The sequence below is a fragment of the Zosterops lateralis genome, assembly GCF_965231275.1.
Source record: "Zosterops lateralis genome assembly, chromosome: 5".
NCBI classification, from domain to species: Eukaryota; Metazoa; Chordata; class Aves; order Passeriformes; family Zosteropidae; genus Zosterops; species Zosterops lateralis.
In genome coordinates this window covers 32,072,112-32,095,824 of record NC_139766.1, presented here as the reverse complement: position 1 = coordinate 32,095,824, position 23,713 = coordinate 32,072,112, and the positions used below count along the sequence as shown (strand labels likewise).

Here is a 23,713-nt window from a genome sequence, read left to right as displayed (position 1 = left end):
CCATCATTATTCCTACCTCTCTCCCAAAAGTCCAAGGAACTCACCCGTATGAACAATTATGCCAACACCATAGTAATGGAAATTCATTGAAAACTTACTGCAGTAAAGGTCCATATGCTGCCTCATCTATTTTCTAAGTATTTAGCAACAGCTCATCCGACAAGAGATAGTCCTCAATTTACTGATCCACATCCTCACTCAAAACTTACCAGGTTTTCTCTTTCAATTCTTTGCTGCTCTTTTTGCCTGTTGAGGGCACTGTGGTACAATCTAGGCAGCGGCACAGACGTCTTCAACGTGCTGCTTCTCCTTGGCCTTGCAGACTGTCTGGACAGTTCTTTTAGCAACCTCTGGTTTTCCCGATCAATCTGTCTTACTTCTTCATTCGTGAAAGAGTAATTTTTCCTTATTCCTCCAGATGGCTGATCGATGGTTAGTTTTTGTTCTTTTTTATCCAACTGTAAGAAAGCTTTAAAATAGGAAAAAGTGAAATAAACAAGCAGATTAGAAAACAGCTTCAGGAACCCCATACTAAACATAAACTAGAACCAAGAACGAAAACATAAATTAGATGTTTGCACATAAAAAAAGATTTAAACTTTGGTCCCAAGTTAATCTAAAGTATCAATCTCAGCAGATAGGCAGAACAGAAACAATGTTTCAGACAGAAAACTGACACTGGAGAAGCCTGACTCAGAGACACAAAGTATACCTCCTTAAGTGATTTTGTGGATACTTAACTCCTAAGCAACTCTACATCATATTGGTGGAAGGAATGCAAATGAAATGATGAAAAGTAAATTTAATGGATGAAAATAAATGAGTGAGCACATATAACCAAAGAAAAATTACTGGGACATGGAAATTTAAAACAGTAAGCAAACAACAATGAAACCATGATAATAAGGTTTCAAGACAAAGAATGGACGCTTAAAAATACACAGCAACTTGACATGCACAATTCCAAGATAACTGGAAAAGTTCACTCTTAGCCAGAGCCAGCTATATTTATTACAGTTCCACTGGAGCTTTGCTGTTGGCCTATTTCTAAGCCTTTGCTTTCTGAAGCTCTGTAGCAGGTCTTCTGGCAACTGCTGAGTAAAGAGTTTTGCTGTCATGGTGCTACCCCACCAAACCATTGCATTATCTGTGTTACAGGAAAGGCAGTACCAAGTTAGGTTAGATTTTTAGAGCTGAGACAGATAAAAAAGCCTTACCTGTGCAATTCCCCACAGTCCTCCAATTTCACAGTGCCTTCAGAAGACATCCCCCACTCTTACTCCTAAAAGTCCCACACAGGCAAAACAGGCATCCAAAGCAGAAAGAAAAAAACCCCAACCAACCGAACAAAAGAACCCCAAGGAGGCAGTAATATTTCCTCAGCAAACATTTTCACAGTAGCAATCTGTTTGCAAGAGATATCTGAGGCAGCCTGGCAGTGAAAAAAACTCAAAGAATGAAGAGCATTTTCTTATTTCAAAATGAAATTAAATCTTTCTTGCATTACCTCAACTGATTTTATTTCAGAATTGATGCAAGTAAATATTGCTACTGTCTTCGAGAAATTTAAGAACAGCATTCAAAATGCAAAATCCAAACACTTCATGAATTTCAACATTCATCTGGAAATTAGTAAACTTGCACTATCATCATGCTAGCCAATATAGGCAAGAACTGATCCCAGGCAGCTCTAACCATGAGGTTGCCCACATTAGCAAATTCTGCTTTTGTTTGTCAAGAGAAGATGCAAATCACCTCAAAATCAAGACACAATGCAAACTAGTGCAGATCAAGCGTGCCAACCAACAGGTTAATACAATATAAATGTCTCGAAAAACATCTCTACAGTTTAGTAAATTATTCTCAAGGTAAAACTAGTACAGCCATCAACACCATTGGAGGAGACAAACCTGGAATGAGACTCAACTGGATAAGCCTACAAAGGACAAAGAGAAATGCAAAAAAAATAACTAGAGCCCCACAATTCACATGAAGCTGCAGCATACCTATCAGTAGAAAATTTTTCAGAATGTCTTTAGTGGAACAATCAAAATCAGCACTGCTAGAAGAAAATAAATTGAACAACTATCTGAAGAACATACCATGTTACATAACTGATAATTGTATTATTATGGAGCTATGAAAGGTAACTTTACCTTTTGCCTTATATCCATAACATCTCGTGGGTTAAAGAGGACTGTACGCCATATGCAAAAGTGGAAATCCGCTTGTGACAAAGAACAGTTGTTAAACTAGAGTTTTGACCTAGCCTTGTGGCATCAATGCTATTGATGAGACATTCAAATTTACGAAGATGAGACATTTAAAATTATGAATGACTGTCAGCACAAATTTCCAGCAATTCTTTTGCCTCTGTGGAAGGTGCCAACTAGTCAAAATCAATTTAAAGCAACTGCATTCTGCATAAAGACTTTTTCAATTAGAAATACAGGTTTCATGCCTTCACTGGTCAATGACTCTTAATTCACTATAAAATAGCAGGCCATACTTTGGCAGAGACTGTATATACTTTTGATTATAGCCAGCAAAGAGATTAAAAATGCTTCAAGGTAATTACTTACTACCTATTTTCTGACTTTTTTGGTAAACCACTATTAGGCGTGATGAAAAAATAAAACCAGAGCAATGATATGGAACAAAGGTCTTTCCCTTTTACCCCAAAATTGGTCAGTAAATGCAACTCAAAACAATGATTCAAGGAACCCTGAAGTGATTGCCACACACAGAGCTCAACAAGCACTGCCTCAGTTAGTCATTCAGATCTCCCGGGGGTAGTGGTATACAACTTCTGTAGCATTAAACACTCCCTGTTTTACCAGAAGCTCTCAGGCAATTAGAGTGGAGTACATATCCGTGCATTGCTCTACTGGATGCTACTTCTTATATATGCAAGGACAAAATTTTACTAACTTTACTCTCATCTTCCAGCTTTTTCAGTCACATACCTCTCAACACACAGACTTCTCTTTTTTCATTAATCTCTTCTTTCTTCTTCTTCTTTCCTTAGCCTTTTTCCTTTGATTATGTATCACTTTGCAGTGCCCCATCCACACCTTTTATCACCTTACCACAAAGATGGCCTTTCCCAATTGCATCAGGCAGAAAGACACTCCATCCCACTTTCTTCAGTATGTTGCTCATTTTTAGCCTCATTATTATTTATTTATTCTTAATGTAGAAACTGATTTTACTACTGCCAACAGCTTTCTGACAACTTTTGAGGTTGAGAGCTTGCTAACAGTCATAATATTGAATTTTTCACAACTCAAGAGAAATATACTAATACAGTGAAAGAATTAAGAACACCACAAAGGTTCTGTGATGAAGTTACTGAGTGAAGCCTTAGTGGACAACTGCCAAAACCTAGTAAGTAACCTATTGATAGATGGCTGAATTACAGAAGACTCATTAATTTTGCATCAGAAGTTCAGACCCAATACAACAACCCAATACATGCAACAGCAAGTGTTTTTTCAAGGGAGTAAATGAAAATACCAATCTAAAACTCTTCAGTTCCTCAAATTATGTTTTTATTATTCACCTTCTATATGACCCAAGAACCCATTTGAAATTTCACAACTAGATTTTTGCTGCAACACACCAAAGCATTGGATCAGGCAACACAGTAAAAGTACCTGGTTTGTTGCTCTTCAAGTTGTTAATTGGGAGTTATGTTTTACTTGGTTAAGATCTATAGTCAGGAAGAATTTAATCTGCAAACACCACAGCAAAGCAAACCATAACTTACTGGACCCTACCCATAGATAGTCCTTTTAAAACCACAAAAATGCAACACTGATCTCCACAGGAACTGTGTCACAGGAGAGTCTAAAATTTTGTAGAAAAAAGAGACACCAATGCATACTGTGTCATTTTAGCAGAAAAGCATTAGTAATACCACAGCATGCATGTTCCTAACAAAATAAGCAGAAGAAATCACCACTCCTTAAATGATTCTCACAGAGGCAATCTGGAAAGCACTGGGGAAAAACTTTTTTAGGTCTTCCTGAAGCAGAGGTGACATTCTTTCCATGGTTCAGAAAAACACTTCTGATCCCCGACTTTCAGATCAGCAGTAACAGCTGCCACTGCTTCCAGTCACCAGACTAAAATCTGTCCAGCCTGCCTCTGTAAAGCACCATTTATACAGCATCATATTCCTATTCTCCACACACTTGCTATGACAGAAAATAGGAACGTGTGTCCAATATGTACTGAATGCATGCTACCACTCACTGGCAACGGTGCTTTCATGGCAAAGACAGCAGGTGTCTAAGTGAGGCCAGCACATGCCAGAAAACCAGGGACAATTCACCATCAATAAGCAAAAAAAGAGTAAAATTCCAAATGCTATTAAATACTGGTAGCACAGTTCATGTTATATAACTCAGGTTGTTTGAGTTTCATAGTTATTTCAATGATTTATGCATCAATGCACCCACACTACTCTTTAATCACAAAGCCTAAGCATTTGAATGGTTTACCTGACGATTTTTGCAGTGACCATGACAACGTGAGATAACACTACAATTTAAGGTTCTGATTTAAGTTTCTAAAGAGTTTGTAAGTCTTGGAACAATGAAATATGATTTACCTATCATACACATACTCTATCAGTGGGTAGCAAGTAACTTAATTAAACCACTAGTTACTTTCATTGTCAGTCAGACCTTAAATATAATTTGGGGTAGATGATAAATAAGCAGCAGCATTTGCGTAACGACTTGCACACTGTGCAAGGATTCACAGGATTTCTATGGAAGCTGGTTTCCATGGAAAGACACCTGACTTTTTTTAAGCCAAAAACAAGCTGTTTATTGCTTTCAATTTCTAAGCATTGAAATAACCTTGCAGAATGAGAAAGGCCAAACCTCATATAAAATATGACTTACAATTAGCAAGTCAAATGCATTAGGACAGGACGATACAGCTGTCCTAACAACATTAAGGCTGAAATCAAAATTATGCATGTTTCACTGTATCTTTTGTAATCCCAATATAAACTGCTTCAATGCTTACACTTGACTGATACTTTATTTTATACTGCTACACTACCACACGTGTATCACATTTGAAAAGTACAAGAGGATTAAATAAATCACAGTTCTTCATCAATATACAGTAGCTGAAGAGTGAAACTATTTCCCTGTGGTATCTCTAAACAAACACTTTGTAGAACATCCATTACTGCAGGTCACAGAGCTCTTTAAAAGAGATTTTGGAGAATTCAAGATTTGGTGGTTCTTTTAAGAAAAAGAGAATGTCCTTTTCAGGTAAATTTCTCCCAATTTAAACATGCTTAAATAGGGCTGCTAGTTCTCCCTTGATATCATGAGAAAGATATCTTACAGGCACTGGACTTTTTCCCCCCATAATTACAAAGTTTCTCATGGATGTTGGGGAAGCTGGTATCTCTCCATAATCTCACAGATTTTCAATCTCTTTTCAAACTCAAAGTATAAAAATAAGCTAGCAATTGCTCTTCTACCTCAACACGAGTTTCTAGGCCTGTGAAATGAAAGGCCAAGCATATGAATACACATACATATGGAAAATTAGCTCAAACTCTAAACACACACACTAAATGGAATGCTGCAGAAAAGCACTATATGCTCAGTTCCACTCTACAGTTTGTCTATGTGTATACTGTAGAGTCTACTTTAAATTTAGATACGGCTTAGCAGCTTTTCTACATATATACTAGTTCACCATGAATGAGCACACATTTAACGTATCCCTAAAGAGAATAAAGTTTCAGTTATCAAAAACTTGTTCTACCTCCTGAGTGCCAAATAACATGAAAAAAAAAGTTAGTGATTTCTTCAGTTGAAGCTCCTATTTAATTTTTTACAACAGATTTTATTCAGAAACACAGAGATTTTACTTTCATAATAATATTTATATTATAGAGCTTTTGACAGGAGAAGCTCTATTTTAAATATCTAAGGCAGAGAAGAGGCAAAAAGATTTATCAGCACAGAGGTCAGTGAGAGCTTCAAGGATAGAACTTCAGTCTGTGGCCAATTGCCCTACTTACCCCACCACACCACCTCCTCAAGTTAATAATAGCTAATACCATGGATTTACAGGCTAATTCTCACAAACACTTCTGTAAAATAAGCAGGTATCAACCCCGTTTGACAGAGAAGAAACCACAAAGTACTGAATTCTTTAGCACTGTATATACCTTGTGCTATCCCACTGTACTGATACCAAACAAATTTAGATAAAGAGACACAGAGCAATTTTAGCAGACAACTCTGTTCTGAACTACAGAAATCATGAGATTTGTCTAAAGACAGCAAATCTGTAGCATAATGGGTTGAGATAGACGAGTGCTTAGTTCACAATCTACACTTAATCCATCTCTTTATCTGCATAATAACCAAGACATAGGATCAAGCAAAATAGCATCAGAAAATTTTCCAATTTATTTTATTCCCAGCTTTCTAACATGATGATTTATGAAACTACCTTCAAAAACAATCTTTTACAATCTATTTATTTGCATTGCCATAGTTAATTCCCTTTTTTATGTTTAGATTACTCAAGAGTACAGCAGAAGAAATAACTCTGATATTTTTTATTAGTATGGGTTTAGAATATTGCTTTCAGTTATTAATTTTCTGAAATATCTTCAAGGTTTATAGCAAAGTGGAAACATCATTGAATCACAAAACAATTACACACAAAGATCTATATGTAACACCATGAAACAACTGGGAAACTGTATTTCTACCTGAAAATTTATAATCACACCTGCTATCAGCACAACCCACCTAAAAACAATCAAAGTCCAATATAGAGCAGGGACACTATGCTATTTCCAAGTAGAACTATGTTATTTGTGAGATTTTACCTTATTAAGAAATGCATAATGGAAAATTTGGCTTTTATCAAGAACAAGTATAGCTTTAGGAGTCATTAAAGGCATAATAAATTTTTGTCTAATACAATTTTTAAAATGCTTACAAATGAATAGCTTTCAATTTGAATACAAATAGGTAAATGACATATAAAGGAAAAACTTTTTCAATTACTTTTAAATTTTACTGCAACAGTTTCTAAATGCTTCAAATTAATTCTGCTTTAAGATACACTAACCACCTTGCTGCCTTGTTCTTGCTATTCTTTTTTAATACAAGAGATTCCAGTCTTCCCAAATGTATGCACTGGTAATGTTAATAATCATACAAAATTACTGTGTGTCCCATAGAAACAACACAGCAACAGATCACATGGAAATTTTGCAAGTGTCTGGGAACCTTGGGAAATTAAATTTGTATAACTGCTGTACTACAAGCATATCTGACAAAAAGTTTAAATAAAATGTTTCATCAGTATAAAGTACTGGAAGAATATTATACTTTAAAAACAAGTGATGATTATTTAAATACTTTTTCGTGCACTCAGGTCTGGGCTTGTGGTCTTCTCACTTGAAGCAATGTTTATGCCTATGCAATTCTGATGAACATTTAATGGAGACTGGTGGGTGGGGGAAAATTATTTGCATGTTTTTCCCCCTAATGTGTACAAAAAAAAATCTATAAGCAATAACTCAGAATAAGATTACCTCCTATTGTCCCAGACTAGTTGCATTGCACCATTAATAATTCTTCCCCATCTAAACTTCAAAATGTTGTGCTTGCTGATTTAAAGAGGCGCTTGGGAGTAATATACACATAAATCAAGAACATTTGCTGCTAGACCATATGAATTCTACTTCTCATTACTATCTTTATTATTGTTATTTAGAATTAGTTTTCAGTTTTGAGAAAAAAGTTCCTCTCCCCAACAGAGATTCATCTCTGAGAATATCTACTCCAAGCAGTAATATCCATTTGTTTAGGGATGAGATGAATCCATTGGTAATCACCAGTTATTAAACAGTTTCTTGCTAACAGGGAACAAATAAGGACATAGGACATCATCATTTCAATTGCCTAGAAACGACTCTTCTGACATCATGTTTTGACAACTGATTGGAATGGTTTCTAGTGTGAAAGAATGGCTGAAGTACAAGGACTGTCAGGGATGAGAAAAAGCTCTACCTCTCTTGATGGCTTGTGTTGCTTTTCATAACACCAGAAGAATTTCCATACAAATAAACCCCTCATTTTTTTACTTATAGGCAAGATAAACCATGTATACAATGCATTCTAAATCCTTATTCAATAGAAGCACAGTCTGGCAAGGTGCAAAGTGAAGAAACACAACGCATGCAGTTTCTTAGTCATGCCAGGCTTACTTCAACACAGCAAACCTGGTTTGGAATGTACCAGACTTAAACTGCAAAAGGCTTTCCTCACCTGAGATCAGCAGATTTGTTGAATCAAGCCTTTTTTATTCCACAGATTTTAGTACTGAAAACTCTAGGCCATCAAAACAAATGCAAAATCTTAAAATATGCACATGAAGTCATCCGGGGCATTCTCACCCCACATAATGAAGGTGCGCAATGAATGCAGGGAAGGAGATTGCAAACTTTCTTAGGCTTTGTTATTAAGATATTTAAAGTCTATTAGCCAGAAACTTGAGTTTTAGTAAAGACTATCTGCTACTTTTCTTTTTAAAATACCTGTTCTCAACTTATGGTATTTTAGTAGGCAGACACCTAGTTCAGAAAAAAAATTCAAATACTTCTGTTTAATTATCAAAAAAGGTACTAAAAGTGTAAGCATATGAATATCATTTATAATTCAATGAAATTTTGGATTGTCTTTCAGTTTTGGAGGTTGAAATTCAGCCTTTCAACAGAAAGGTTGATGTTTTAATTTAGATATTAAATTGTGCCATAGTCCAGTACACCTTAAAATACATCTGCAGTTTTATTACTCAATTTATTCCTATATCAAATCTCCTTTAGATTCACCCTGTGTATCTTACTTCTAGGTATATGCAAACCAACGTATGCTTCTTTTCTCTATTGCAGAATCAGTACTATTACATAGAGAATTCAAAGAATTAGATCAACACCACTGAAGCACCAACCAGTTTTAAAAATACACATGGCAAATGAAAACCCCATTCTCCTCTATTAGAATACATCTGTTCTCAACAACTGGCAGATGTTGTATTTTGTAAAAAGAAAATTTAAAAATCACCTTTCAGAAGCTGATTCAGGTCCATGGCATCATGCAAGACTTTTCGACTATATCTGCGATCAAACTCAGAATCTAATGAAAAAAAATACAGACACGGGATTGAATTTCCCAGCCCCACAGGTTTTCACATTTAGTGTTGTACTTAAATTCTCAAACTTACCGTATAATTCTTGGTTCACATTTTCCTGTCTCTTTACTTTTAGTTTCTTATCATTTGATGCTACAAATTCAAAAGACTGGATAGGACTGATGTCTGGAGTTGACAGAGGTGTTACATCAGTCACTGTGTCTTCAGACTCTTCCAGGTCATCACCAAGCTTTGGTTTTCCTTCTGCTAATTTCATCGCTGACTTGAATTTTTGTTTTGGAGACAGAAGAGCATTTCTACAAGCATTCCTTTTCGGGGAGGGATGAGATGAATCTGATAAACAGCTATCAGAATCTGTGTCAGAACCATCTGTATCTGAGCTTGAGGATGATGATGAGGAGGAGGATGAGGAAGAGGAGGATGAGGAAGAGGAACTGAGAGTATATTTTTTGCTAGCCTTTTTTATGTTGTTTGGTTGCTTAGCTGACTTTGGTCTAACCTTCTGCTTTTTGCCATCATCACTACTATCTTCTTCATCTGTATAGTAATCTTCTTCACCTTCTTTAACTATTTTAGGAATTCCAGCAGGAAGAATCTCCTCTGTTCCTCTATTTCCTGCATGTGTTGCTCCAGATGTACCTGCATTCTCTGCAACTGAAGAAGTCGTCAAAGATGAAGCATCTTCAATAAGACCTTTGCTATTTTCTAGAGATTGATCCTTTTTCAAATCTATCTGCTTTTCTTCACCTTCCTCCTCACAACACTTTTCATCCTTTGAATTAGAAATCAAATCAGTCTCTGCAAGAGCTGCTTTTGTACTTCCTTTCTCTATATATTCACCATTTTCTTGAGCTTTCTTTTTCTCTTCCTCAAAGTCACTGTCAAAGAAGGTGTGATCCACTTCACCATCTGATACGTCTTCAAAACGGTCCATAATGAAACACAAAGTGCCACCTGCAAGCATCAGAAAACATTTCCAAAGATTTGAGTAAAAACAAATCCAAGTACACTTTGAGTATAATAGCTTTGCTCTTCACTGTTTTAGCTCTAGTAATTTATAATTTTGCAATTAATTACATGAAGTTGCTAGACACAATTCCCTAATGATCTCAGTAAAAATATTTAGTGTCACCTTATTGCACAGTGCTTATATGTTAGACCAGAAAGCTTTACTTTAAGCCAAGCCATCACAATTTCAAAACTACTATTTCTAAGCAAATTTGTCAAACACTGTCACTGGCTAAAAATCACAACCAAACAAAATTCGGCAGTACCAAAGACTATCAGTTCCATCTAGCCAGAGGCACTCTTCTCCTATTCTTTACAACATATTTCACATAAATTTAGTAAGCCACAATCAAAAAATATGTAACATTCTTTAGACCCAAGGAAACCAAACATGAAGACAGCAGAAGCAACTATACAAGGCTGGAGAACAAGAATATTTTACAAGATGGATGGTCTCCCTTAAACCACGTATAGTTTGTTGCCATGGCAAACAAAGGTGGAAAAAAGGAATTTCCAGAAAAGGTTCTAGCTAAAAATGACTTTGAAACACAGAATTTTTAAAGGTCACTTAGATATTCTGCCACTTCTCAAATAATGCTAGTTAAGAGGAATTGAAAATATGCTCCTCAAATCCCAACATAAACCCAAAGTCTGGAACCTCCTGTGGTTTTAAGAATTACAAAGCCAAAGAACTGAAAAGAGACTTATTATGGTTAGATGTTGTATAAAGCTGAAAACACTATTAAGCAACGAAGCAGAGATTAATTTTCAGGACCACAAAGATAATTCTCTAAATCACCTAGCTCTTCAAAGAGCAACAAAACAAAGGAGGAAAACACTTCTGGGAACACAGATATCCAGCAAGTTAAAGTCTCTCACAAGAACAGGCACTAGCCATTGTGAAACATCACCTTGCTGCTTACAGAATACTTCATCTGCCTCTTTGTCCTGGCAGGGTGGTCCATAAGAGACACTCCTCAGGATGACTGCCTTGTTGGCCATGTCCCTGGTTCTTACTCACAGGCACCCAGCCTTTATCATCACTATCCTTGAGCTCTACACAGCTGAAATACTCCCTAATGTAGAGAGGCATCCCACCCCCTCTCCTTCCTTGCATATCCCTTCTGAGGAGCTTATAACCATCCACTGTCAGCCATGACAATCATCCCACCATGTTTCCATGATGGTGACTGCATCAGGTTTCCCCACAACACCATGGCTTCTGGCCCCTCCTGCTTTTTACCCATCTTGTGTGCATTGGTGCAGATGCACTTCACCTGGGCTACTGATTCCACCCTTCCTGTCACCTCTGGTGATACCTGGCTTCAGGCAGCTTGCATAGCCTGCAATATGCAACTACTGTGTAAATTCCTCAAAGTTTTTCTAGAGCAGCTTCCTAAAAGGATAATATATTTTAATATATAAAAGCATGCACAATAGAAAACGAAAAAATAACCAGAAGAGTAACACATAATTTAAAATTAATTTTCTACCTCATGTAATCTAAACCAGAACAGAACAAAACCTGTAAAGTATAGACCATGAATTATTTATTTAGCAAGTACAACTTGAACAAAGCCAATTCTGTGAAGAAAATTAATACAGGAACTAAGAGTTTGAAATAAAACCCATTCTTCTCCATGATCAGAAGCTATTATTACTTAAGGAATTAGCATCTCTCCAGCTCATTACTGGAAATATTATGACTGATTGGTAAAAGCAGGCATGTGGTGTATTTCACTTGTTTCAAACACAGATTTGAATACATAAAAGCATAACAGGCTAAGGCAAAAAGGTTTACAGGTGGATGCAGACAAACTAGGATAGCTTAATACAGCTGAAAACTTTAGTACAGCTTAAAATATAACGTTCTGTTCAGTGCAATTGCATCCATGTATCTTTGGTTTATGTAATGCTACACCTGCAAAGTATCTCAGCAGCTATATTGTGTAGTCACATCACGGCTTCTCAAATGACTCTTCTGAACATGGTCTCTGAAGTGAGGATGGGATTTAACTCCAGACAAAAGGGCTGGAGTGTAGAGCTGGCAAAAGGTAATAAAAGACAGCAACAAGTTTTCCACCATTAATGCCAGCCAGGGAGCACACATCTTCCCACTCTGCATGATTCAGGAATAGCTCACCTCCCTGTGGGCTGTTTCCTAGGAAGACTGAGATGTAACTGCTTCACAGACAGTGACCAACAGTACAGGAAAGACCATTTAGCAGCTTGGCCCTGCCCAAGGAGCAGCAGTCATTCCACTGCCAAATGCATACTCCACTCTTCTGGTACAAGTCCCTAACAACTTTAGCCTTCATCTTAATGGGAAAACAACATGCCATGTCTCTCACTCGATCATTCACAAACTAAAGATTAATTAATTCTGTCATTTACATTAAAAACAAACAAGAGGAAATAAAGAGATGGTATTCTTGGATCCTATTCCACTTCTGCATTGAGAGCATCTGCAACAGAGCTGGAATTTGCCAAGATGATGCAATACAGAAAAGGTAATTTTGCTGATAAATCATGCCTGAATCAATAAACTGGCTCTGTTTACAATGTCACACCCATTTATAAACAACACAGAGTGTAATTTTACTTCTGGGAGAAATACAGAATTCTGCTATGTTGCCTGTTTTTAAAACACAGAGTCAACAAGTGATACTCTGAAATCCCCAAAACCCCTGTCATTACAGTCAAATACTTACCATTAACTGCTCATTTTAGTGACCGTTGTATTTATTTACAAAAAAAAAAAGCTTTTTGCCATGAAACCCTCTAAGAAAAGCATGATCAACTCCAAAGAGCAGGCTGGCCATTAATTATTTGCCAGATCTTTTTTTACTGTAATATTTCTTCTTGCCATGTAATTCTCTACCTCTCACCCCATTTTTCTTGCAACTGTAACAAAAACTCATTACCATGACCAAGCACACCCTTTTGCCTTTGTCTCTACCTCACTGCAGCTCTTCCTAGTTTAGGAAGAACTAATTTATACCACTCTTTAATCCCTTGACCCATTTAAGATCAGAAAGCAGTGGCCAAGCAGCCAAGGTGAATTTGCAGTCTGACTGTCACGGCTTTAGAGCCCCACACTTTCTCATCAGAGGGCTGACACACTGAGAGTCTGACCACCTACGAGACCACACCCACATTCTCCCCGGCTGGACACGGCAAGAACAAACACCCCACAGCTCCTGCACAGCTCAAACCACTGCCTGCCGCTGCACTACTCTTGAGCCAAAAAGAAGCCATTCCCCTACTGTGAAAAGCTGCAATACATTATGCTGAGAGGTGTGCATCTGTAGCTCCAGGACTTCATTCATAGAAACACACTCAATATTTGTTCTTCAGGCTCTTCAGCAAAGATCACCTTGTGACCTCTTGAGCAGAAAGGCTGGGTCAGAGAATACTGAGGTTAAATGATGGCAGTGATGATGGCCAGCAGGTCTGTCTACACAGACAATGGCTACTTACTCATTGCTGAGAAGCCCAAGAAAATGACTCACAAACCCCCTAAACCCAGGAAGAAAAGAAGTAGCTTACAATTACAATTAAAAATAAAGACAATATGTTGGTTGATAAAAGTAACAGCAGCTTCTGGAAGGCCTTCCACTTCTACAAGCATAAGTGACACCATCCACACTAAAGTCTCATGGGCTGCTGACATACAATTTCTCACTGCCTGGAAGAGTCCCAACACCAGCTACCTCAGAGGCTAAAAGGCAGCAAGCTGCTAGGGGAAAAGTGGTCACTAGTATTCATCTTTACTTAAAGTGACCCATAGCCACAGTGTTTGAATAACACAGAACAGGTATGAAAACCCCAGAAGAGGACAGACTGCCAGGTATCGATGGTGAAGAGCAAAGTAAAGGCCCAGCTTTGTTTTCCCACTCCTTCTATGCTGGTACATATCTGTGAAGAGTATTTCTGTCCAGTACCAAGATCTAAATTTGAAGGCAACATATATTCAACCAGGCTATCCACAACTGAAGAGTGAGAGTCTGGCACAGCAGTTCAAAACTGCATGCAAGAAAAAGGAAAACTGCTCTTACTAAAGCGAAGTTTCAGCATATCTGCCACGTAAAGACTGGACTTACATTTCCCAGTCCTCAAACAGATGGCAGGACCATAAAGGAATCAAGTACACCACAATCCACTAATGGAGTCCAGCAGCAGATAAATCACAGCATATTTCTGATATGAGGCCATCTCTACCAAGTGGCACAACACATGAACTGTCACCCACAACAGAAGTGCCCACTGAACTACAAGTGTTTTCACACTTCTAACATCACAAGTTTAGTGTGCTTAGTGACCTTACCAGACAAATAGGTGTGTCATCAGCATCTCCTTTAACTGTTTGCAGAGATGTGCTTCAACACACATCAAATAGACAAACAGAGTTACTGGGTGGATTTCCTTCATAAGGCCCTCCATCACAAGATGTGCTTATTATCACAGTTTAAAACACACACATACAGTTTTATGTAACAATTACATTCTCCACAAACACTGAAAAAAGATGCAATTCTTAATTTTCAGTGAATATATTTCTATATAAGAGGAACAAGCACTGCCTGGTAGAGATGAGCAGGAGAAAGCATAGAAATTCAGTCATCAAGTCAGTCTACAAAGAGCAGCTTCAAAAATATCACTCAGGAAGAGTCTAAATATATTTCTGTTTCCTCAGAATGTGTGTAAGGGGCAAATGAGGTAAAAGCCTCTTGAGATAATCTGTTGCACTGTATTTTTGTGACTTGTTCCTTTCTTCAGATGAGAAAATATCAAGTATGGAAAAGCAGGTAAGATGTTGAAACATAGGGCTCTATAAATTCATAATATGGGTTTCCTGGAGTGTTTATTATTACAGTGAAACACTTCGAGAATGACAAATACTCATTACTGAATTGTGACTTAAACATCAGTTGAAATTGCTGGATGGAAAATAACTCAGCCAAGGAACACAGATCATGTTTTAGACCATTACTATCATCAGTCTTGGTCAAACATAACATCAGGAAGCAAAGAATGAAACAGCTTTAAGAAATAGCTCTGGTGGAAGCAGTAAGGTAACAGTCTGCCTATCTCCCATGAATTTAGGGAGCACCTAGGCTCCCCTAGGATCCAGCTCACTTTCAGACTCTTAGATCTAAGCTTCAGGTGTAGTATTATGTCATTGGAAAGGGCAGACTTTAAAAAGGTTGTAGATGATCCTGTCATCTCTGCCACACATCACCATATGGCACCCATCCTACAAAATGTGCACTTTAATGTGTTCCTGAGCTGAGCCTTTCAAGGGACTGGCTAATTGCATTCAAAGTTTTCATGGGCTTAGCAATTCGAATGGCCTTCTGAGTCCTTACCAAGTCTTACAAAGAAACACAGAGCCCTCCGAATGCCCTTCTAAACACAGGCAAGCACAAAACCAGAACAAAAATCTCAGTAGGTCATAACAGCTTGAAGTTCCAGAAAAGGAATAGACACCCCCAAACTACCTGTTCTTTTCTCTGGTTTCTATTCCAAGCCATTAAAGTCTTATCTAGGTTTAGAAAATCAAATGAACAACATATGCACTAGAAAAAAAAAAAAAAAAAAAAAAAAAAAAACCACCAAAAAAAAAAAAAAAACAAAAAACAAACACACAAAAGCAAGAAGTGTTGGAAGATCTTGAAGCACTCCAGAAGCAGAACCCAAAGCTCTGACAACTATATTTTTAAATGTCAATTATTTCATGAACCTTACTTATTCATAAAGCTTACTTATTTTTTAGCAATGACAACTTCATGTTAGTCTTCAAATACCTCCAATGAAGAATTTAACTTTGTGGAACTTTGTTCTCCCTCCACTGACAATTCCAGCCATCACTTTCTATCCAAAAAAGAGAGACTAACTATTTTTTCAAAGAAGCAAAAATGTGTACAATCCATTCCATGTGCTATATTGAGCACATCATTACAGACAAAAGCAAGGATACAAAAGAAATTTAGCACTGCTATTTCTATTACATTCATTCCATCCTACATTGCTGGCCTGCTGTTTTTATGAATGCTGCACAGAAATTTTTACCACACAATTTTAAAACATGTACACGTCCAAGTAAAAACACTAGATTTTTTTATTTCTGTTATATAGTACGAATATAAAAGTGCAAGTATTCGCATATTATAATTAAACTAGTTTTTTAAAAAACTGTTTGGAAAGGAAAAACTTCAGCCAGGCATAAAGATTATATGACTTTAAGTTGTGCCATAAACCATGCTGAATTATATATTAAAATTCTGTGAAAACTCCAAAAAAAACCAAACAAACCTATGTTTGACAAAAAGAACATACATTGCATTTTGATGCAGCATCTCACTGGGTCTCTTTCAAATTAATTCAGTACTCTGCTCTGCTGCAGGAGCCAGGGTTTCAGAACTACCTTATTTGTCATTTCCAGCCTAATTCAGAGGAGCCAAGAGATTTGGTGCTAGTTATTTTTCAAAACTGCAGCCCCACTTTGGGAAGCATTACTGCAGAGCACAGCCCTGTGCTGAGCAGGGGGAGTCACACGTGTGTCCTGGGGAAAGCCTGGAAACGTGACTCCTGCGATGATTAACGCGCTCGAGGCAAGCTGCTTGCCATGATCCTTCCCACTGGCTTAACTCACACCAATCAAGCCCAACCAAAACACCCGTCTGAACTCTATCTGGGCATCACCGCAACGCGTCTCTCCAAGTCCGGTAACTTTACGGAAAGCACACACAGCACCAGAACTCTCTGCCAAAGCTGACCACTGTGGCGACAAGCAAGGCCGGTGTCTCAGCACGGAGTGTCCCACCTCTTTTGCAGTCCCGCCGAGGAGGGGAGCGGGCGGCAGGGCAGGGCTGTGGGCGGAACACAGGTCCCGGGGCGGCGTGACCCAACCGGCCCTCACCGCCGGCAGCACCGCCAGCAGCGCTGGGACACCTCCGTGCGCGCCCCTCAGGCAGGGCCAGCAGGGAGACAGCTAATTAAAACAACGTTTTAAAAAAATTATATAACGATAAGAAATAATGCGTATGTACACACGAATAAAACATGTACCCCACCTCGTTTCGGGAAAAAACTGCCGCAGACGGGGGAGGAACGTGCCCGCCGTTCCCAACCGCCCCCAACCGCCCCTCCGGGCGCCTTCCGTGGCGAGGAGGCACCGCAGGCCCCGCCACCCGGCCGGCACCCCCGGCAAGAAGCAGCGGCCGGCGCCGCGTCCCCCCGGCCCCGCTCCCCCGGCTGTGTTGTGGTAACGCACGGGCACCGCGCAGGGCGGATACTCACGGCTCGGGAGGCGGGAGCCGCGCAGCGCCCGGGCCGCTCCCCCGCCGCCGCACCGCGCCTGCGCAGCCCCGCGCGCCGCCCGGCGGGGAGAGGCGGCGCCTCAGAGGGGCCTCAGCGGGGCGGGAGGGGGCCGGGAGCTCCAGGGGAGGGGAGCGGGGAGCTCCAGGGGAGGAGAGCCGGGAGCCGGGACCTCCCAGGGGAGCGGCCCCTCGGGCAGTGGCTCTCTGCGGGATCACGGAAACGAGGTTGGAAGAGACCTCTGAAATAAGCGACTCCAACCCCTGAGCCAACACCACAGCACTAAGTGCCACATCCGGTCTTTTCTCAAGCACCTCCAGGGACCGTGGCTCCACCACCTCCCTGAGCAGCCTGTTGCAGTGTCTGATCACCCTTTCTGTGAAGAAATTCCTCCTAATGTCCAACCTAAGCGTCCCCTGGCTCAGCTTAAGAGTGTGTCCCTCACTCCTGTCACCGATTGCCTGTGAGCAGAGGACAATACAGCCTGGTACAGCCTCCTTTCAGGCAATTGTAGAGAGCGATAAGGGCTCCCCTGGACCTCCTCTTTTCCAGGCTAAACAACCCCAGCTCCCTCAGCTCTTCTTCTTAAGATCTGTGCTTCAGGCCTTTCACCAGGTTCATTTCCATTCTCTGAACTTGCTCCAGTGCTTCAATATCCTACCTGAATTGAGAAATGCAGAACTGGACATAGTTCTCAGGTAGTGGCCTTACCAGTGTAAGGGATGCAGGGGAAGATTCACTTTGCTAGTCCTTCTGCCAGCTATTTCTGACACAGACATCTGTCCCTTCCTGCCCTTCTGTGCTCTGTGGGAGTGGGGCAAAGAGTTGGGACTCTCACCAAGGCCATGATGAGGTGATTGTGCCCCGGGCTGGGGTGATGGTCCCCATATTGCAGTGATGTTGCTCCAGGCTGAGGTGATGGAGCTGTGTGCTCGGGGGATTGTGCCTCAAGCTGAGGCAATGGGGTTCTGGGTTGAGACAATGGTATGCTGGCTGGAAGCAAAGGGGCCCCAAGGTGATAGAGCTCCTAATTTAAGTCATGGTCTCCAGACTGAGATGCAGTGGGGCCCCAGGCTGAAGAAACATTGCTCCTACTTGAGGTGTTTGCCCCTAAATTTTGATCATGGGGTTCCAGGGCAAAGGGACAGAATCACAGGCTGAGGTTATGGTGCCCCAGCTTAAGGCAGTGAGGCTTCATGCTGAGGTGACCATTTTCCACGCTGGGGTAACAGCGCCCCATATTAAGCTGATGGTGCCCCAGATCGTGGTGCTTCAGGCTGGGATGATGGCATTCCTGGGTGATGTGCTGGCAGCCCATAAGGACTGGAGAGTCACCCAGGCTGAGTGAACAGTGCCCCAGGCTGAGGTGATTGTGAGTCACCTTAAGGTGTCCCATATTAAGGCAACAGGACCAGAGGTCGATGTGGTGGGCCCCTATATTATAGTGCCAGGGTTGCAGCACTAGGTGATGTATCCTGAGGAAATGGAAAGGGACAACTCATCTGGAGGACTTTTAGGGAAGCCTCATCCAAATATTTGAGGTTGGGTCTGGACCCCTCCCCAAGCTACCTTGGATTTCAGTAGAATTGTTATAGAAACATGGCTAAAACTTTCAGGCAGTTTCATTACTTCTGGCACTGAGTAGGTAAGTGGTGATTACCTACTGGTGATCTGCCCCTGAGAAGAGGTAGTTTCCTGTGTAAGGATGGGAAAGGTTACAGCTCTTTCAAAGAGACCACTTGAAATATCATATCTTAATAATAGCAATGTGACTTTTTAACAACGGAGAAAAGAATTATGTAAAAAGAAAGACTTCCAGATTCCTGATCCACATATTCAAAATACAAAATTCAGCTTTACTTTGGCCCCATTGTTCATCAGGAAAGAGACTTAATTACATGATGACATTTTTTTGCTGAGCGTACTGAATTTTAAATTAAATCAGGGCTGTGCAGCCAAATCAACTATTGTGTATATTGTCCTGTTTCACTTGGCACACACACAGGCACATATGTATGGATGTATGTGTGCATACACACATGCACACACACACATTTTTTAAAATACATGTAGCAAATGTGTCAGAACACTGCAAGAAAAGAAACAAATCTCTTGACTAATACAACTGAACATGTCTAAGTTGGCCAGAGTCAAGTCCTACTTGTTTTATCCAGAGATTGTCTTATCTCTGTAGAAAAGATATTTGCTGTGATGCTTGGATAAGGTAGAATTTCAATTTCTTTTGTCATAAACTAGTTCCATGACTGACTAAATAGCTACAGAAAGAGCCTATAATAATCCCCAGTTTAGAAAATTGGCCTCATTGAAGTCCTTTTGTTTTGTATAGAAAAGTAATTTTTAAAGTATAAAAAGGGAGTAAACTTGAAAATTGCTATTAACTTTAGTGGAGCTAGGATAAAAACTAAAATATTAGGAATTGTACCTCAGGTTGAAAAGTCATAGAAACTTACTAAGAGTTAAAAAAAAAAGAATCAAATCTTCTTCTAGCTCTATAGAGACACACTTGAGTTGATTTAGACATATCTAATTTGGTGTATGATGTGTAAATCCTAGCTAAGATAGGTGGGATTATTTATTCAGACAAGAAGTGGTTTTGTGCATAGGCACTGCAAGACTAGATTGTTATTGTAGGTAGATTTGGTTTTTTTATCTTCCTCTCCACTTCTGAGAATTAATACGGTAAGAAAATAGTCTCTGTTTACAGAGGACTAACAACATTACATGCTCTGCTTCAGGTTAATTTAAAAATTCAATTCCCTTAAGTAGTTTTGACAGAGGCCCAGGCAGTTTCCTGACTGCATTTGCAGTAGAAGGTCTCTGTCTGGTTTCTTGTGTGTATCTTAATAAAGATCCCAGAGTAGATCTTGAACTCAGTCCAAAGTTCTGTATATTCTGAAATCTTTGATGAGTAAAGTGTGTGCTGGGAGATGGATATTTGCTCTCTATTTTCTACCTGATGAGAATAAAATAACTTTATAAGAAACCTTTTGGCATGTTGGGCCTTGTCCAAAAGCTTTCAGACTCTGCAAGAATCTCTGCTGGTTTTAATGGTGATATGTATTGGAAAAGCCCTGGTCCCAAAGCCCTTCAGTGAATCATCGGGATGTTTTACCACACAGTGATTCACATGGGAAATGACTGCCATTGCAATAGTATTTTCACTATTATGGTATGATGATTTTTACCTTTAATCACATTAGACATGTTGCTTAAATAATCAATTTTGGATACTCTGTGAATGGCCTGAACTAGCAATTAAAGGGATTTTGTGCAATTTAATATCCACTAAATAGAACAAACTGTAATAGAATTATATATTTTATCTTACTAAGAACTAAGTTACTGTGAGGACTTTAGATCAGATTAAGGAGCAGTGTCTTCTTTGAAAAAAGACCAACAGGGGACCTAAAATCACTTCATAACCACTTCTTGTGATTTTGAGAGGAAATACATTGTTATGCAAACCTCTAATACACATAGGGAGGTATATATGGACACCAGACCATCAGACACTGTGAGTTAGGTTAGAAACAGCTTAGAAAATATTGTGATGGAGTAAACATTTGTTATAACTCAGAATCCTGACTAGCTCAAAGCTGTTTTGTGCCCATTTACATTACCGTTCTGCACTGTGAACTGACATGCAATTAATTCCCTATTACAAGTGCTCTTCCAGGGCTACAACAGACTTTTGGACACCTGCATTATTCATGCTCAGTGTCTTGGTTTGCTTAGCATCACAGAAGCTCAGGGAAGTTTGGTGTCTGGTTTTATAAATGCTGCTCTACAGCACTCTAGAAGTTATAAAGCAATGTAAGCATCCACAAGATCAGAGCATTGGTATTTGTTTCTTCTCTTCATCTGGCTAATAGAGTTCATTTGACAGAAGAATACGAATAAATAAATTACTACTCCAACCTCTGCAACAATGGCTGCATTTAAAAAGTAAAATTCAGGCCTTTTTTTTTTTTTACACCTCAACTGACAGAGCAGTGGCAATCTTACCAGCTGCTTATCAATATACTTCTACCTCTAAATACTTCTATAGAGTTTACAGGTATCTGTTCTTAAAATGAAGCCCGCGAGTAAATGCTTGTAAATCCACTTTTGCATAGTGTGGCTTCTGTAAGGAAAGGCATTGCTGTTTAGTCCTACTCTGGTTGCAAAATGTGACATATGTAAAAATTCTCTTAAGAAAGGATGCTCTTTTATGTTTGATCTTTGTATACTTTCAAGACTAATCAAGAAGGGAGATGTAATCCCTCAAACAGATAGTAGCTAAAAAGTAAGCTCTAAGTGATGTCCATGTGTTGGAAAAACAAATTACTTGTTGCACTGTTGATGTTTAGGGCTTGGTGTGCTTCAGTGATCTCAGACCTGGGGGCAGGTTAACAAAGCTTGGGGAGAAGGATGTACCACTGATGGTGGACACAAAGAATGAAGAATTTATGTGACACAAGGACATTTGGCAGAACTCCCAAGATAAGGAAGAAACCAATAATCCCAATTCAGCAGTTGTGCTGAAATCAGTTCCAAGTCGATAAAAGGTAATTCCAGCAGAGGGAGATCACAATCATTGGCTTAAGGACCACTGACCCAAGAAATCCACCAAATCAAAAGAAGGCTGAGCCTGCAGACTGATTAGGATGGGAAACGAGAGAAACATTAACCAATAGAGGATAAAATACTAATTAATAAGAGAACTATGGAACTTGTAAACAATAAACACTAAAATAGTAAAAAGTTTTGATATTCGGTGTGCTTGATTTGTGGAATACCACTGAGCACGCAGGCTTGCACAACTCTGAAATAAGTAGTCAATGTCTCTCTTGAGTGTGTAATTGTTGACTTGTTGCACGCTGGGTAATGAAGCTGATTTTTGTAGACAACACTCTGAAGAGATCAAGGCCTCCCAGTTCAGCTGTGCTCAGTCACTGCTATGAGCTCACAAATTTGGTGGAGATGTAGCTGTGCTGCACCTATGGTAAGATGAACATGTGTCCCAAGGACATTTGAAATATGGCAAGCCTTGTGCCCTTCCAGGAATTTGTTCTTAGATCTATACAAACAGATATAAAATATACAACAGAGGGAAGGTAGTGACAGGAGGCCTGGCCGGCTTCTATTGGGGTGGTGAGGCTGTGTTTTCTTAGAGTCACTGTTGGACCATTTTCATCGCTGTTCTATCAACTTTTTATTTCTGAAGTCGTTATTTATGGCTTGCTTTGGCTGCTCGGAGGGGAGCAGGCAGAGGGGTGCATACCGCCCACACTCAGGAGGGTTTCCGGATCTCTGAGATGCCGCACGCCAAGACTTTTGCCCTAAGCTCTGGCCAGAGCCCCGATGACCCAGTCGGATCCTGCCGGGTTGCCCTGAGCCTGGCCGCCTTCCCTGCCACAGCCCCGCGGCAGAGCGGCGTTCCGCAGCTTTCCGCGGAGCCGAGCTCCGCACTGCAGCCGGCGGCGATTCCCCTCGCTTCGGCCGTGCGTGCCCGTTTCCTGGCCTGTCCCGTGGGGACGCCTCCCACCCCCCGGAGCGCCCGCGACACGGCACGGGGCAACACGGCCCGGCCGTGGGCGGTGCGGGGGGCGCACATGTCCCGGGCCCGCCCGCCCGCAGGCACCGCCCCCGCCCCCGCCTCCGCCCCCGCCCCGTCCCCGGCCGGACACGGAGCGGCGCGGCGGGCCCTCCCCGGCTGCTGCACGGTGCTCGGCTCCCGGCGCCCGGCGCGGGGCAGCGCTGCTGCCCGAGAGCGGCCCGGCCGCCGCGCACCCTCCTGCCGCTGGGCATGAGCTCCGGCTCCCCCGGCGGCCGCAGCGGTGCCAGTGGCGGCGGCGGGCGGCGGAGGAGGCGGCGGCGGCGGAGGAGAGGGGGGGGCCCGGCAGCGGCGACCTTCGCAGGGGGCTGCCGCGGCGGGAGATGCGCTTGCTCCCAGCGGCGCCAGGAGCAGCATGTTCCCCGGTGCTGACAGCGCTAGCGGCACGGCCGGGCAGCCCGAGGCGGCGGGGGCCGCCTCCCCCGGCCCGCTGGGCTCGCACGGCCCCGGCGGGGAGACGCGCCGCCGCAGCGCCCCGGCGGCCGCCGCTCCGGTCGGCGGCGGAGAGGAGGAGGCGGCGGAAGACGAGGAGGACGAGGATCCCGGCTCATCCCG

General features: G+C 40.9%; 1 protein-coding gene across 3 annotated transcripts in view; it reads right to left on the bottom strand.

The window, feature by feature from the left end:
* The window catches only part of CFAP97 (cilia and flagella associated protein 97), a gene marked incomplete at its 5' end in the record, with an annotated part of 29,956 nt that extends 12,389 nt beyond the window's left edge, over positions 1 to 17,567 (bottom strand). The window contains 4 exons of one of the 3 annotated variants that reach the window (XM_083861929.1): positions 210 to 469; positions 9,126 to 9,197; positions 9,286 to 10,167; positions 17,524 to 17,567. In XM_083861929.1, coding sequence (XP_083718055.1) covers positions 210 to 469; positions 9,126 to 9,197; positions 9,286 to 10,147 — 1,194 coding nt within the window. Of the gene's footprint in view, positions 1 to 209; positions 470 to 9,125; positions 9,198 to 9,285; positions 10,178 to 17,297; positions 17,356 to 17,523 lie in introns of those variants that run through there. The other 2 variants (XM_083861930.1, XM_083861928.1) reach the window with 2 other exon arrangements.
* Positions 17,568 to 23,713: the final 6,146 nt, after the last annotated feature.